The 15,890-nt window shown below is 30.2% G+C and overlaps 2 protein-coding genes across 8 annotated transcripts in view; one reads left to right on the forward strand and one right to left on the reverse strand.

The window, feature by feature from the left end:
- Positions 1-15,890, reverse strand: part of LOC105830948 (orexin receptor type 2) — a 42,077-nt gene that overhangs the window by 7,542 nt on the left and 18,645 nt on the right. For all 6 annotated transcript variants that reach the window (XR_003626514.2, XR_003626515.2, XR_004964585.1 and 3 more), the window contains 4 exons: positions 8,011-8,158; positions 7,060-7,278; positions 5,608-5,767; positions 4,093-4,205 (listed from right to left, as the gene is read on the reverse strand). Coding sequence is in view for 3 of the 6 variants with exons in the window: in XM_012670688.3 (XP_012526142.1) it covers positions 4,093-4,205; positions 5,608-5,767; positions 7,060-7,278; positions 8,011-8,158 (640 nt within the window). In the remaining 3 variants the exon portion in view is untranslated. The remainder of the gene's footprint in view (positions 1-4,092; positions 4,206-5,607; positions 5,768-7,059; positions 7,279-8,010; positions 8,159-15,890) is intronic.
- Positions 1-15,890, forward strand: part of LOC105839038 (ATPase family protein 2 homolog) — an 88,878-nt gene that overhangs the window by 2,094 nt on the left and 70,894 nt on the right. For both annotated transcript variants that reach the window (XR_004964584.1, XM_028193322.2), the window contains exon 2: positions 1,579-1,629. The gene's annotated coding sequence lies outside the window, so the exon portion shown is untranslated. The remainder of the gene's footprint in view (positions 1-1,578; positions 1,630-15,890) is intronic.

Genomic DNA, 15,890 nt, shown 5'->3' on the forward strand with positions numbered 1-15,890 from the left:
GTAACTCTTTCGATAAAAATAAATTAAATGTACTCTTTTTTTTTAAACACATTACAATTTTCCCTTTGTAGAGAATTAAATAATTCTCTACAAAGGGCGTAATTAATCATTTATTTAAATTTTTGATAAAAGAAACGGTTACATAAATTATATGTATGTTGTATACAACGTATATTTACGATATTGGATCGACGAAATGAAAACGGTAGCAATCCTTCATGTAGTTTGAAACGCGGAAAATGGAATATTCGACGTTACGTTTTGATCTGAGAATCGTATCTCAAGTAAGCAGCTCGAATAATATAAATGGTACTCGGTCTATCTGTTGCGTACACATTTGATGTGCGACACCAATTTTGTCTTTTGTGATAATATATTAAATATTTTGTGGAATTTAATAAAATATTATATTACAGAAATATTAGCCAGCATGTGATGCTTGGCGTTTTTATGAATAAAAGAGAGAGAGATAGAGAGAGAGAACAAGGAGAAAGGAAAGAGAAAAGAAAGGAAGAGATATCATTAGGGCAGAAGCACAGACTGCATAACGTATAATGCATAACATAAGAAAATGAATCAATTTGAATCCCGTATTTCCCTCTCCAGGATAGAAATAAAGATCTCCGATTAATTGATTCTCTTATGCAAAAACCTGTGCTTCCGTCCCTATATAGGTACAGGATTAAATAGTGTACCTATCTGAACCTAAAATTCATTAAGATCATTAGCAATGTGGTTTGTGCCACTTTGCGAGTCATTCACTCTCGAAATGCTATTACGGATATGTCGCGATACGCAAACGCGATACGATTAATACTACTAATTTATTCTCAGCTCTCGGAATCTCATGTAACTCGTATAACTAACGACTCGTTAAAGCGTAGAGTTTGCTTGATCGAAATTTATCGTCCTGACGAGAAGTCACATTCTCGGATATTTCATTCCGCGGTGATTATCTTTCCTTTTTTTTTATTTGTTGGTAAACACGTTCGGGAAATTTTAACTGATATGAAGTAGTAATTTACCTAAAAGGCTGGTGCACACTGTTGTGCTCGAAGTTGTTGTTATTATTATATTATACGTGCGAGGAAATACATGGAAATGGCTAGCAGCAACAGGTTATCGCTGTACCTGTGAGAATTGGCCTCGCTCTGATTTTCACGAATTCTCTCTGCGGGAAATTTATCGTGTTAACTCGCAGCTTTACACAATTTTGTCGCGTTACTTTTCCGTCGTAACAAGCGTAGGTTGTGTGAGATTAAAGTTAGAAATGCGATCAGCAATTAACGTTATCACGAATGCAGTACTGTGCAACTATAATCCGAAAAGGATGGGGAGGATCGGACCGAACAACGTGAGGCGAATAATGTAATGTGTAATGGAGATGGCGTTGTTTATTGGTATTTGCGCGGAGTTAATTATTTTTCGGAAATAATAAATTGTATAATTGAATAATAAATTATTGTATAATAAATTGTTTTCTCCGTTTGGAAAAAAAGAAAATTCAATGCATGCGGTTATTAGTTTTTGATATTGTTTTGGCCACTGTTGTAAAATGAACATGTTTGTGTTTTACAGAAATAACGTAGCTGTGCTGCAGTAATCCCATCGCGACGTTGTGCATCGTCGGTGAGTGAAAAACAGTTTTTTTTATATTTTTATTTGCGGTATCTAATGGAACGTTGGAAATTGTGATATTTATGCGAACGATTTGAACCGATAATTTTCTCACGATTATTGCCATATTTGAAAAGATTAAAAACAAAATAGGAGAATATTTTAGAAGTACATTAGCTGCATATGTTATATTAAAGTCCTACTACTTGAAATAATCTTCAATCATGTTGGAAATAAATCTAAAATCAGATTAACAATATAATAAATGTCGACAGGAGAATTTTCAAAGGCACATAAAACGTGAGAACTTTGATAGCAATATTGACAGCAATATTGATTACGCGGAAGGTACTGCTGTCGTTTCGGATCTTGCGTTATCTCTCATTGAGTGTGTATCAATCATGGGTTACTGAAAGTATCTTTCATTTTATAAGTCTGCTTGGTTGTAATTCGATACATTTGTCACGTTACCGTTTTATTATGTAGCGCTATTGTTTCCTACGTGCAACAGTGTATCAATTGGTTGCAAATTAATACATTGTAAATAATGCAACTAATACTTAATATTTCATTTCTACAGAAATGCGAGTATTGACTTTGTTACACAAAAATTTGCTAATCAGAAAACAAACCAGTTTCATAAAAAAATATGAAATTACATTTATATACGTATTATATTTAGAGGATTTCTAATGCACTCTTTTTTGTAAATTTAATTTCGCGAGAGTATTAAAATCATAAAATTTTGAATGTCAATTTCCAAATGTTGACGTTTAAATATTGACATTATTTTGATGTTATTTACATAAAAATATGTATCGGATATCATTTATACCGGTGCGTGTACACATATGTAAAATAGACAGATATGTTGATATATCGCATCATGTAAAAAAATGAAGAGTGACGGGTGGAGACGTTATAAAAATAATCGTGTTTCCCGGGTACAACGTACAAAAAATATGTACAATTTTTTTCAACACTTTCAAAAATATTATTTCTACACTTGGTAAGAAGTATACCGAATATGTTTGATTATCTTGAAATAATGAATTATTAATTATAACTGATTATATATATTGGTATAATTTATTTTTAAGAAATTAAATAGCCGTGAATTTAGCTCGATTAATCAGCTATCAGCATTCAGAAAAGAAAATTGAGAAAAAAATTAAAATAATTGTATTCGGTTATTGACATAAACAGTCACCATGTTATAACACGTGCGATATTACTTTTGGACATCATTGATAATTAGTTGAGCAGAAATTGATCTAACATAAAAATCGTTATCAATAGTGCAGGTTGATATACGTGTTGCGTAATTACAGATTTACGGGTGTATTAGACTCATCTATTTTAATTAATCTCCAGGATACGCTATTAAAATATGGCACGGTGTGATTGCATGATACTTTGTACATACACGGTATCACGAAATTACAGTAACGTCGTTTTAATCAGTTTTGTACACGTATTTCCGGAGAAACGCATACAGACTTAATGAACTTGTATAGTACAGATAAAGAGTTAATATTACCTTCATAGAGAATCTAGATGAAATTATATAAACTTAATGCATGAAAAAATGGTTTTGAAGTATTAAAAAATTTAGTTAGATACACAGATCTAAAAGTGATTTTCCAATATTATTATACAGATTGAGAAATAATGTCGCAAAAGTTTTTGACATTCCAGGCAACCAATTTGAGCACCGTATAATAATTTAACTTGATGGTTTAACGAAATTATTTTTAAATCTGTATTTAACTAATTTTTTAAATATTTTATTAAAACCGTCATTTCCATGCAAGTAAAATTAAATCGCTAATCTTCGAAATTAGGAAAAGCTTTACAATTGACAGAAAGCGCATTACACAATTTTCTACTATTCTTTAACAAACTAATAAAAGAATTTATCAAAAAGTATTTGCGCTTTTTTCGTTGATTTTTTTCTCAGTCAAAGATAGAAATACTAATATTTATGTTTAACAAATCTTTCGATTATAACAAAAAAATTTCTGTTTCAAGTTTAGATGTATATTCGATTATATATGATTTGCGCGAATTTATTTAATGTCCGATAGGAATCTTTTTGTCACAGTTATTTTTTTGTGGAAGCGGGAAAAAGTGAAATGCAATTTTTAGCAACCGTTGGCTATGTGAGTTAATTTAGCGTGAAGAACAGACTAGTTTTTTCGCGTGGTGAATAAGCAACAGCCGAAACAACGGTAGACGAGCATTGCGTACCTCGGACACGTCATGCATTTTAATAGAAGTCACTTCGTACATTTGGTAATTTTGCATGCAACCCGTAAATAAATTGTCACATGTATCCGTATATACGCGGGATATCCCAGAATACATTCTGCCGGATCGAAGATCTTTTTTTTTAACATGACGGCGTTCGAGAGACGTAATGTCAGGCATTGTGTGCGTTAAGAAAACGTCGTGTCAGTTTCCGCGAATTCTTACCACTCATAAAATTATAGATGACAGGATTCACCGCGCTGTTGAAATAACAAAGCCAATGGGCGATTAGACTAATGGCGATCGTCCATTGATTCGAGGGTAACGTCATGGTACATCTAAAACAATAAATTCATTTGATATTGATTACGAATAATTACTTAAATATTTTTTTTATATTAACATATCGAATATTAAAGCAAGGATTTAGAATAAGGATGCTTTATTATTACGCCAAGATTATTTTTTTTAATAAGTTATTTAGTTAAAAATTTTGTTAAAACTTTTTTACATTTAAAGTAAAATAAATTTATTTTAAAAATATATAGCATACGTCACACATTGAAAGCCAAAACAAAAATAAAACCCCTCTCTATAAAATCGGTTTTATATCAAGAATTTATGAATAAAAAATGGCCTTACATCGAGGAGACACTTATATAGATTATCTTCGATAAAAAACAAGAAAACATACTGGTTATGGTAAAAATAATTTACGATATATTGGAAAAAAGTTTTAGAGCACCTGGTTCCGAAAAATTGAAAGTTTTGCACGAGATTTATCATATATTTCATATCTACCCGTTTTCGTGTCATAATTATTTCTGCTTACGAGATTAATCGAATAAAATAATGAAATTTTATGAAATATACAGTATAATTAAAATTTTACAAAAGCAATGAGAGAATTATTATCTTTTGAGTTTCATCGCTTAACTTAATTTAATCCTCATAATACAGTATTTAATCTGATTTTGCAGATTTAATCAAATTAAATAAATGGGACATATTATATGGGATTTATTGTTTTCACCATCTGGCTTTTTCGTAAAAAGAAAGCGATAGCTTGATATAATAATACTGTAGTTTTCACTTTGTCATTTGCAAAGTTGATAAGTAACGCGTTACTTGTAACGTCATTATCGTTACAGTTACTTTTTTTTAGTAACGGACTGGCGTTACTTTTCTTTTTTTGTAACTATAACAGTAACGTACTTACATTTTTTAAGTAACGAATTTAACAGTTACTTTTATCGTTACTTCTTATAGTTTAAATTTTATATTTATAACACATCGTAATTTGTATATTTCAGTCTTCAGTCATTGATCAGTTATTATCTCGTGTGAAATTAATATAAAATTCTCGGAAATTAGAAAAAGCTATTCATATTGAATTTAATATAAGCTTTACAAACAGTGCATCCGTTGAAAGATTATTTAATATTGATAATTCTGTATTGTCACTTTATTTTTTAAAATTCATTTTTAATCCGATTTTATTTAATCTCGTTTTATCATTTAAAAGTAACAGATTGTTATTTTTTAAATAACGATAACAGTTACTAGTTACTTTTAAAAAGTGATGTTCTCATTTCTGATTGTTTGATATCGTCATTCAATAATTAAACGACATCGAAATCGAAACTAATTTTTACTGCACACTTAAAATAATTGCATATTAGTGCATTAACGTTGTTACTATAATGCACTATTAGAATACTACAATGTCGCGAAGCACACCTTAGAATAGAGAGCAAATGCACCGGCAAGAAACATATCGCGAATGTAATGACTACGGCGACCAACATCTTCGCCGCTTTCCGTCGAGATCTCAATTGACCTTCCGGATTTCCACCCCCGGACAATGGAATCTCAGTTGAATGACAGACTCTGGTAGACACTATAAAAATTGATACAGAATGATTAGTTATTGTTGACGATTTTATTTCAAACGTGCAAATCAAAATTTCACCTTGAAAGATCGTGTCTTTTCTAAGTTTTTCAACTCTGATAAGAAATATTCGTGAAGTTTATAGAAAAAATGTAATTAAACATTTTTTTAATGCATATACTAATGAGTGCAATAAGAGATGTTATTATTGATGTAACCAATATTGCATTTATTCTTATATAAATGTTTTGTGTATTTTCAATTAATTACGCCTAAAATAAATTGATAATAAAAATTTATTGAGAGTTCTTGCTTATAATAAAAAAGAGCATTAAGGTATTTTATTAATCTTTATGCAAAATATGAATTTTTTAACTTAGCTGTTAAACTTTTATTGTTATGATTTTGTTTGCAACTATTATTTCGTTTTTGGTTTGTTTTTCCATAAAATTTAGTCGTTTTGAAATATAATACTGCCGAAATATTCCTCTTATTCAGATAATTGACACTGTTTTATTTACGAGACATTGCATTGCAAAATAAGTTTTTTTGTTATAAATTTAGATGTAATACAATTTCAATTATATATAAAAATGATTTTTTTATTACATATGATATGATGAGAATACTGAACTTGTATGAGAAATTTATGTGGACCGTTATTTATCGTGTATAAAATTGAAGATATTTCCAGCGAATTATTTCGAATATATCTCATATATACATATAAATGTATACATAACTGATGTGCAACATATCTCATTCAAGAGCAGATTTCTACGAAGGATAAAAGAAAGCTTACCATAATTTTTGACATCATATAAATTTTTATTTGATAAAGAATAAATTCGCGAGTTCTCCTTAACGTTCTTTATTGTCCGTTCGAAGTAAGCATTTCTTTCCAATATATACGTACTTTTTCGAACTATTATAAATAACGACAAGCAAACTTTTTATTTTCTGATATTAGATGGCTTACCATGTGTGTTCTAGTATCACACAATGGATAAGATAAATTTTTATTTTCTGCTTCTTCTGTTTACAACGGGATTCATGTTCCCAAGAGAATTTTTCAAGCGTATTTCGAAACGTATGTTATTGGTATCGAAAAGATTAAAAACTATTTTAATGAGAATGAAATTACGGTAGATTATTAATATTTAGCAAGAGTTCTCAATAAGCAGAAACGAACTTAAAAGGAATAATTTATAAATAAATGTGAATAAATATGAAAGAATGCATTATGTTATTTACAATCGGTTAGATAATTGATATAATTGTCATACTGAAATCTTTCTTACAATTGTGTCCTGGAATATCACTTTTCCATAGAACGCGCACAATCTGCCAATACGCCACGCTCATCAAAAGCAACGGCATTGTGTACAAAAAGATCAGTTTGATAATCGTGAAGGTGGTTTGACTCTCTTGGCTCCATAAGCAAACACACTGCGTGAATAATACAGTCTGCACTCTACTGTTTGACGGCACCGTGTGCAGCACCAGTAATTCTGGAATGTCTGATCAAAAGATACACAGAATATTGATGAAATCGTACTTTTGTTTCACCCGTAAGCGAATTTTCTTTCGAAAATTGCCGTGTGAAAAAAATCAACGCGAGTAAATGTATCGATTTTGTATCGCGTGCACAGCTGAGACCTAAAAATAAAATTTATGGCACTTAATCTTTTGCGGCATGATGCATCGCTCAGCGACCCGATTTTTTCGCTCAGGTTTTATTTATTTGGACAAAATTCTTTAGTATTTTAAATGTTTGTTTTTCGTAGAATTTCTACGTATGCCTTAAGTACAAAAAAACCGATAAAGGTAAAAGTAACCATTAATTTTTGTTTTTATAAAATTAAAAAGAGTTTGATACAAAAAATTATGGCAAAGAGTTCATGTTTAATAATGTTTAAGTAACACATAAATATTTAAGGAATAACATTAGAATTTTGTGAAATAAAATATAGTGTCAAGAGTCGCTCAATGAGTTTTAAAATAAAAATGAAAGGCTTTTTGCGAATTAAACACGAACAAAAGGCAATCTCCTTCACTTTCTATCGGTTCTTATATCATTAATTTATTTAAAGCATTTAATTACAATATGGAAATTGATACACATATCAGTAACAATAAGATATCAGCTTTCAATTAGTTATATTTATTTTAAAAAATAATTGAAGCAATAAAATTGAAGCTGTTAATTAAAAATGCTTATACGTGATTATATATGTAACATAAATGCTTACCAAAGAGCAGCGATATCATCCAAATCACTATGATAGCGGTTTTCGCTCGAGCTGTCGTCGACTTGAATCTCAATGGGAAACATATAGCGTACCATCGGTCGATGGATATGAAAGTCAGCGTCAAAACGCTGATACTCACCGACACTGTCTAAAATAATAATCTTCGATTAACACAATTTATTATTGTGCAATTAATATATTTTTAAGGTTCAAATCAAAATATTTTACAATAATACCATTTACAATTGATAAAAACGTCTAATGTATAAAAAGGTTACTCATTGGGTAATTAAAATCGATCAAAAGTTGATATTTTGATCTTTTTCTCTGTCGAAACATTTCCGATCTTATTATTAGTATTGTTTATTGTAGTTATAATGCAGGTCGTGAAATTTATTCTCTCAATAGGATTTTGAAATAATTTATTTTTATAAACATCATATAGTGAGATTTAATTAAAAAGTTTTATTTAGATATAAAAAAATGATTAGGTCTACAACACTCTGCGAGAATTACTGCATGCCAGTTGAGTTTCACTTAATGTAGGGTTGCCATTTGTCCTCTTTTTCCCGGACACTGTCCTCTTTTTTAGGGCATTCGGAGACGTCCGGGGAATTTTTGAAAGCGTTAAAAAGTTGTACGGGAGAATTATGTGCGTCCGGGGTTTTAAATAATTATTTATTTTCTTTACCGTGCTTTTTCCATGGCATCACTTATTAAACGGCTGAGTAACAATTAAATATAATAAAATTAAAATACTTAATAGACGTACAAGAGTATACCCTTGAGGCGAAGACAAAAGTTTTCATTGTGGAAAAAATAATCGGTTAATGAAAGTGGTTTGTCTCCTCCATCTTTCGAGTCTAGTAGTGCTTTTTGTCGAAAATTATGTTATGTCCCAATTTCTTAATACGTCAGTCCATGGTTCCCGACTTATTTTTAGCCATCGAATGGCTGCTTACCCTTAGTCTTTCTTTACTAAATATAATTTGGCAAAGTAGTTTACTAATATTTTATCAAAAATGTCTCAATAATTAATTATTATGTAAATCAATAAATTTAAATATCTTTAGATGTACTCGTATTAGGCACATTTTTATTATTATCTGTAAAATCTAAATGTCTGTTATAGTTGTACCGAACCTCCTCAACATAAACTTTAGGTTTATCACTTTATCAGTTAATTTTACTCTTATATTTTTTTATTTGGACCATTTACAAATGGCTCGTACGCATATGTAGTCTATAATATATTTTTCAATATAAACATTATTTTATTACTCGTATTAATTTTAATTATTAAATTTTAAAACTAAATATAGAAATTTTATCTCAATCTTAGTTGAAAATAATTCGTAATAATTCATATTTTCTTAGATACGATGTGAAACTCTTTAAAAGCAGGACTACAAAAATGTTATAAAGATAAAGATAAGATTGTCTATCCGGTCTAAAATAAATGTTACTGTTGCATAATATTTTTTCAGTGAATTTAATATTTCCAGCTCATTATGAAATACGCGCCACTTTTTTCAGTCTTGAAATACTAGCTAGATATTGGTACTAAGAAGCATCTATAAGATTTCTTCCTTTTCCTAAATTATTGCAAATAATTATTGCGAAAACTAATATCTAAATCATGATTGGCCCATTCTAATTGATATATTATTTTTTGCAAAACCTATATATAAATTATTGCGAAAATAATACATACTTTAGCCAGGACTGACCGCCCTAGCTGAGATTTTATTTTTCGCAAAAGCTGTATATAAATTATTGCGAAAATAATACATATCTTAGCCAGGACTGACCACCCTGGCTGGGATATTATTTTTCACAAAAGCTATATATAAATTATTGCAAAAATAATACATATCTTAGCCAGGATTGACCACCCTGGCTGGGATATTATTTTTTGCAAAAGCTATATATAAATTATTAGGAAAATAATACATATCTTAGCCAGAACTGATCCTGGCTGAGGAATTATTTCTCACAATAAATTATTCGCAGTAATTCAGAAAGGGGAAGGGGGAGACCTTACAGATGCATTACAGTATCAAATTAGTTCAGTGCATCACAGTATCTAGCTAGTAACTGTTGCAAAACTGATAAATGTGTCGGCGCGGTTTATATAGGCTACAAATATTAAATTTAGAAAAAAATTATTGTTTACTACCAAGATTCTTTTGGTGTAGACCAAATAATGTAATAATGTAATTTTAAAAAATGCCGCTATTATATATAAGGTTGTGTTGTTCACGGTGTTTAGTTTAACGATTTTGTGTTCTAATATTTTTATTTTTTCTAGTTCAAGTATCTTTACTTCTTTATATTTGATTGATTTTTATAACTAACTGTTTTTCTTCCTATGTGTATGTTATTTCATATTATATTACAATTTTCGGAAGTTATTACGTGTTTATTATTAAGTTTTATATGGCAACCCTAACTTAATGCATCCGATTGAACGCAGACAAAATAATGAAATAGGATGAAAATAGGATAGGAAAAGGATTAATGAGATTCGTTAGTAGTTTCGCAAATAGCAACGTACATCTAATTTTCTCGTCCCTGCTCTTGTCTTTCTAACCGGTGACGAGATACTATCCGATTGTCAATTGATTTACCAAAGGAACTGAGAGTTCCTAACTTCACAACCGTTTTGCATCTGTATTTGTGACTGTGAAACTTAATTGAATATTATTCGAGCGCGAAATCTACAAGAAGAGGATAACCGTAAAAATGTTTGACATGCGTAAAATTGAAACAAATCCTTGATACGGAAAATCGCAACGTAAATATTTATGTCATAATGCATATCGAATATTCTTATTATAAATGTTTGAGTTAGACTCATGTAACATTGAAATAAATTAGATATGGAAAAATTGCAATACAAATATTCAGAGAAGCAAATTATTGTCTAAAAATCATATATACTGAATATCTGCATTAAAAAAAAATTGCATTAATAAAATGGTTGTCTTTCGAACAGGTGATGATTAAAAATTTCGCAATTTTTATTGCGTCGATTGTCTCAAATAAAAAATACATAACGAAGCGAGTAACTTTGAAGCCGCCAAAATAAAATCAGAAGTCCATACAAATTCGTCCGTTTCTATTGAATTCGAGTTCATATTTCTTTTTATTGAGAGAATCGTGCATTCTGAGATTAGTTTCGTTTCGTTTGTTTGGCTTCATTGTTTATGCAGTTCTCTCTCTTTCTCTCTTTTTGCCTTTCAATTTTTTCAAATCTTTCCGGTTGAAATATCAAGATTATTATGATATTTTCTCGTATGAAAAAAATTAAAAATAGCTAAAACGAAATAAATATAGAAAAATAATCAAGTAAAAAAGTGTACAATATATTATCAATAATATTAATATTTCAAGGATATAAAATCGTTTAGTAAAGACCAAAAATGGAGAGTTATAGATATACTATGCTTTTATTACCATTATGCATATTATTATTATGTCTAGAATAATTTTAATATCAAAGAAAAATTAAAAAATAAATCAATGATATGCAGATGTGGTATAACATATACAAATATTTAGAAATTGTTTTTCAAGCATTTATATTATTATAGTATTAATATTATATTATTCAAAAATTATACCATCTTCTCTCTTTTCTCTTTTCTCTACGTATGTCATGACGAAGATGAGACATATCTTCTTTTTTTTTATTTTCATATCAGACACGAAATAATTTCGTGAACGTTCTCGCCATTGTGTGTACAATGGCAGTGCAGCATGTTTTAATTAAACCGCAAATATCACCGTTCGCACTTGCAAGTGTTGTACCCGTCACGCTAGCGCACGTAATGGATACGATAGCGACATTGGCACATAATGTACGTGATATTTGCCACGTGATCGCATTTCTTCTTATACGAAAATAATCTTTTAATTCTTTAAAGTCACTAATAAATTTCTCAAAGTTTGACCCTCACCGTAATCTCGAAGAGATAAAGTTAGACTTTCAGAAATTTAAATTGAGTAATTAAAGTTAATTAAATGACGCAGCGTGTACGAAGCAATCATAGTCAAACAAATTTCTCTTGTCCAAATAAAGAGGAGAAGTTTCGAGAAAATACTTGTAAATAATGGGGAAACCGATAATGCGCAGTGATTTTAAGATAAATTTGCAGAATTTCTGAAATTTCTATTTTCTTGATGAAATTAAAGTAATTTTTCGCCGGTGTGTAACGATAATTTTTTATTTATAAGAGATTTTTCGCTGTTTTATTAAAATAAAATAATAATAAAACACATTTAATTTACTTTTTTTAATGGTCGAATTTTTGTCGTTTTTCATTTATCTTAATGGATTTAGTTTTTCTTCTACTGTGTATTATATGTACACAAGAAAAAACAATTTAGTGCAAAAATAAATTACGGATTTTGTTACAGTAGACGAATATTTTCGTTTTATATAACAAAAAGTTTAGGTGGTTTCTGCAAAATACATGTAAATATAAAAAAATTTTTGCAGTGAATACAAACATATTTTTTTATTTATATCACATATCTCACAGAAGCAATTAAATTTTATGTCACCGTAAAACCAAGTGTTTGGTTACTTTGTTAAAAAAATGTCTCAACCAAGCAGCTTTTGCTGCACAAGCATTATAAATTCCTTTGCTCGTACATTTTCGCGGTAATCTTCTGCTAGCGAAATACCGCGAATTATTTACCGCTTTTGTATGAGGCGTGAGATTGTTTGAATATACTCAATATTATAATCACGGCAACTCGCTCGCATTACACGTTAGCGACGCAATTTTTCTCGTCGCCACGAAGACCCGAGACTCCCGCGTATAGCGTCAGGAACGTCGAGAGACATCTCCCTGAAAAATTCATCGCGGTCGATCGCGCGCCATAGGACAGACATATTGCTCGATAAAATATCACCCGGAGCATCCGGACGCTCCAGAAACGGACCGTTCGCGTTTCTGATATAGCGTGATACGCCGCAATACGCCGCGAATTTATACCGTGCCGTATTTTTTCACTTTTCCTCTCTCCTCTTTTTCCTTTTAATTTTTTCTACCCTTGTGTTTTTTCTTATTTTTTTTTGTGAAAAACCAGTGAGCTCTCGTCGACGATCAGGCAGAGTTTTACCGAGTTTTACCGAGTTTTACCAGAGTTTATCGCGTTCGTAAACTTTGATTCACCCACCATTTAAATAAATGTTTAAATTAAAAAATTGTTGCCTCTAATTTATTAATATTGTTGCGTCGCGACGCTCTTTATCGCACATCATCGTTCTATCAAAACCTCACCTAGCTTCCTTTCCGCGAATGTGTGTGTGTGTGTGTGTGTGTGTGTGTGTGTGTGTATGTGTGCGATAAAGGGCGTTGCGATAAAACAATATATTTTGTATATCTAAAATAATTTTAGTTTTTATCTGATTCAAGAAAGAAATTCTACGATGATTAATAGTCTATTACATGGATTGATTACACTATGCAATTTTATAAAGAAATGCAAAGAAATTTATTTGTACACTGAAAATCGGCGAAACGTTTGTACATTTATTTAAGAAATTATTGAAATAGTAAATTCCAACTATTTTGAGCTCTATAAACAGTTCTAAATTGTGTTGTTAAATGAACGTCGCGAAAAAGCGGAACGGGACGCCCACGTGCGTCGCCTACGACACGGGTCGATGCTGCGTGCAATGCTGCGGCGAAATTATACCTCCTGTAAAATAAGAACGCGTCGATCACATCCGACTGACAGCAGCTAATCGATCCGCGTAGGTGGTTATCCTCGCCACGGAATATGTTTGCTTAAACTCGCGAAAGAGCAAGTTCGCGAATAATTATTGCTATGTTGCTGTACAAGAAATAATTCAGAGATGTCGCATTCGACTGAGCTAGGGCTGAACATCCAATGGTCCCGAGATAAGTTTATGAGGTAAATTTGTATTCCGCCGGAATAATCTGTGCCGGAGGAGGAAGTTATCTTCTTGCTGTACCTCAAGTATATTCAACGAGTGGAAACTTTAGTGCAGAAATTATCTCGAGGTATACATTTACTTCGGGACCACCGCGGTGGAAATTTTCTTTTTAATCGGATTTAGATCCGATTCTCTCTTTCGCAATCCGTAATTCGTTATTTGTTATTTCGAGACACTCTGAGAGACCCTTGTTTACGATAACGTCAATTTGACAAAATATAGATTCGGTGATAAAATAGGCGTGCGACACGCAACAAGACGTTCGTCTCGGTTAGATCTACTCGTTTTCGCCGATCTCGTTATCGTAACGCGGAAGTGCGGTGCGAGTTTGAAGTGAGCTTAAACTGCGAAATTGGATTAATATAACCACTCTAAGCGGGCACGAACGAGGCCCGCACGCGGCAATTTCCTGCTCTTGTTCAAGCTCATCCGTTTCACATTAGACGATGATGTGACGTCAGCATTTGATGTGACGCAAGCTATTTGCATTATTAAAGACTAAATTATTCACATATTTTGCAATTTTCTTTTTTTAATTAAGAGAAATTAAAAGAAATTGATTTATCCATGTAAATGAAGTAAAGATATTAAAGATTATCGATTTTTTTATGTATCATAAAAAGATTGCGATGTATAAAGCGTATTTATTTTATTCTTATTATTAAAAGATATGAAAGTGCATATAAAAGCGTATACTTTTAATATTAGAAAAATATCAATGAAGAAGTCATGTAGTTAAAAAAATAACGCTTTTAATTACCTTCGAGTTCAGTTTTAAGAGATTCTCTTCCGACATTTCTATATAATATGTGGAAAGAAATGCCAATACATTCTAACGATCATTTACCTTAATTAATATGCATTGAAGGTATTGAAATCAACAGTACCGTTTGTTTTTGTATTGTTCGTCGTTTACAGACCATTAAAATCAGTTCTACATCTTTCGGCTCTTAGGAATTAACTCTCGATCCTTTAGCAATAATTATATTGTCTTAGGTAGATCCTTTGATGTGGTGAAATTCATAGATCTCGACTACCACAATGTTCTCCTTGCAACGCTTGTAAAAGCATGTTGCACCACTGACTGTAGTTAATCAATTAATTCTGTAAATGTTCGTACGTAATGTGCGTACATTATTATTATTAAATTAAAAACACTTTAAATCAGAAATTAAAAATTAGTTGAATTTAATATTAGAAAAATTTTTTGATTTTTTTAAATTTCTCAATTTTTGGTATTAAGCGTCTCTGTATAATCATGCGTAAAATAAAGAAAATTTATTAACGTACATTTTATTCTATAAAATCACTTACGAGTAGATGTGTTAAATAAATATGCCTGGAAACTGAAATATATAATATTTACCAATATTATAAATATTCTGAAAATTTATTTTTGAAATATGTGAGCAAAAATTTTATAAAAAATTGTGTTATACAAATTTTAAAATAATACAAAAATTATTACAATATAAAAAATATATTTTAAAAACGTATTGAAAATATTTATTAAATACATTTTTATTATAATTATTTTAACATTTACATTTTTGGGACATGAGAATATGTACAAAATATTTGTATGTGCACATATTTAAAATATTTCAATCTTTCATATATTTTTTAATTTTTTATTAATATTTTGCTATCTGAATAATAAATAAAATGCATATTAAATATAGATATATATACACATATACACATATATGAAATAAATAATAAAAAAAATAAATTAATAAATGAATGATAAAATTTTTTTATGCACATTCGTGAGGCTTGCGAAAAGATCTTTATTTTCAATTGTTAATAATTTAAAAATTATTAACGTCCTAATATATTTCTATAATACATGTCACAAGTTTAATAACGAATTGTTTTTAACGCTTTTGTGAATCACATCGCATAA

Source organism: Monomorium pharaonis, chromosome 9, assembly GCF_013373865.1.
Source record: "Monomorium pharaonis isolate MP-MQ-018 chromosome 9, ASM1337386v2, whole genome shotgun sequence".
In the NCBI taxonomy this organism is placed as follows: domain Eukaryota; kingdom Metazoa; phylum Arthropoda; class Insecta; order Hymenoptera; family Formicidae; genus Monomorium; species Monomorium pharaonis.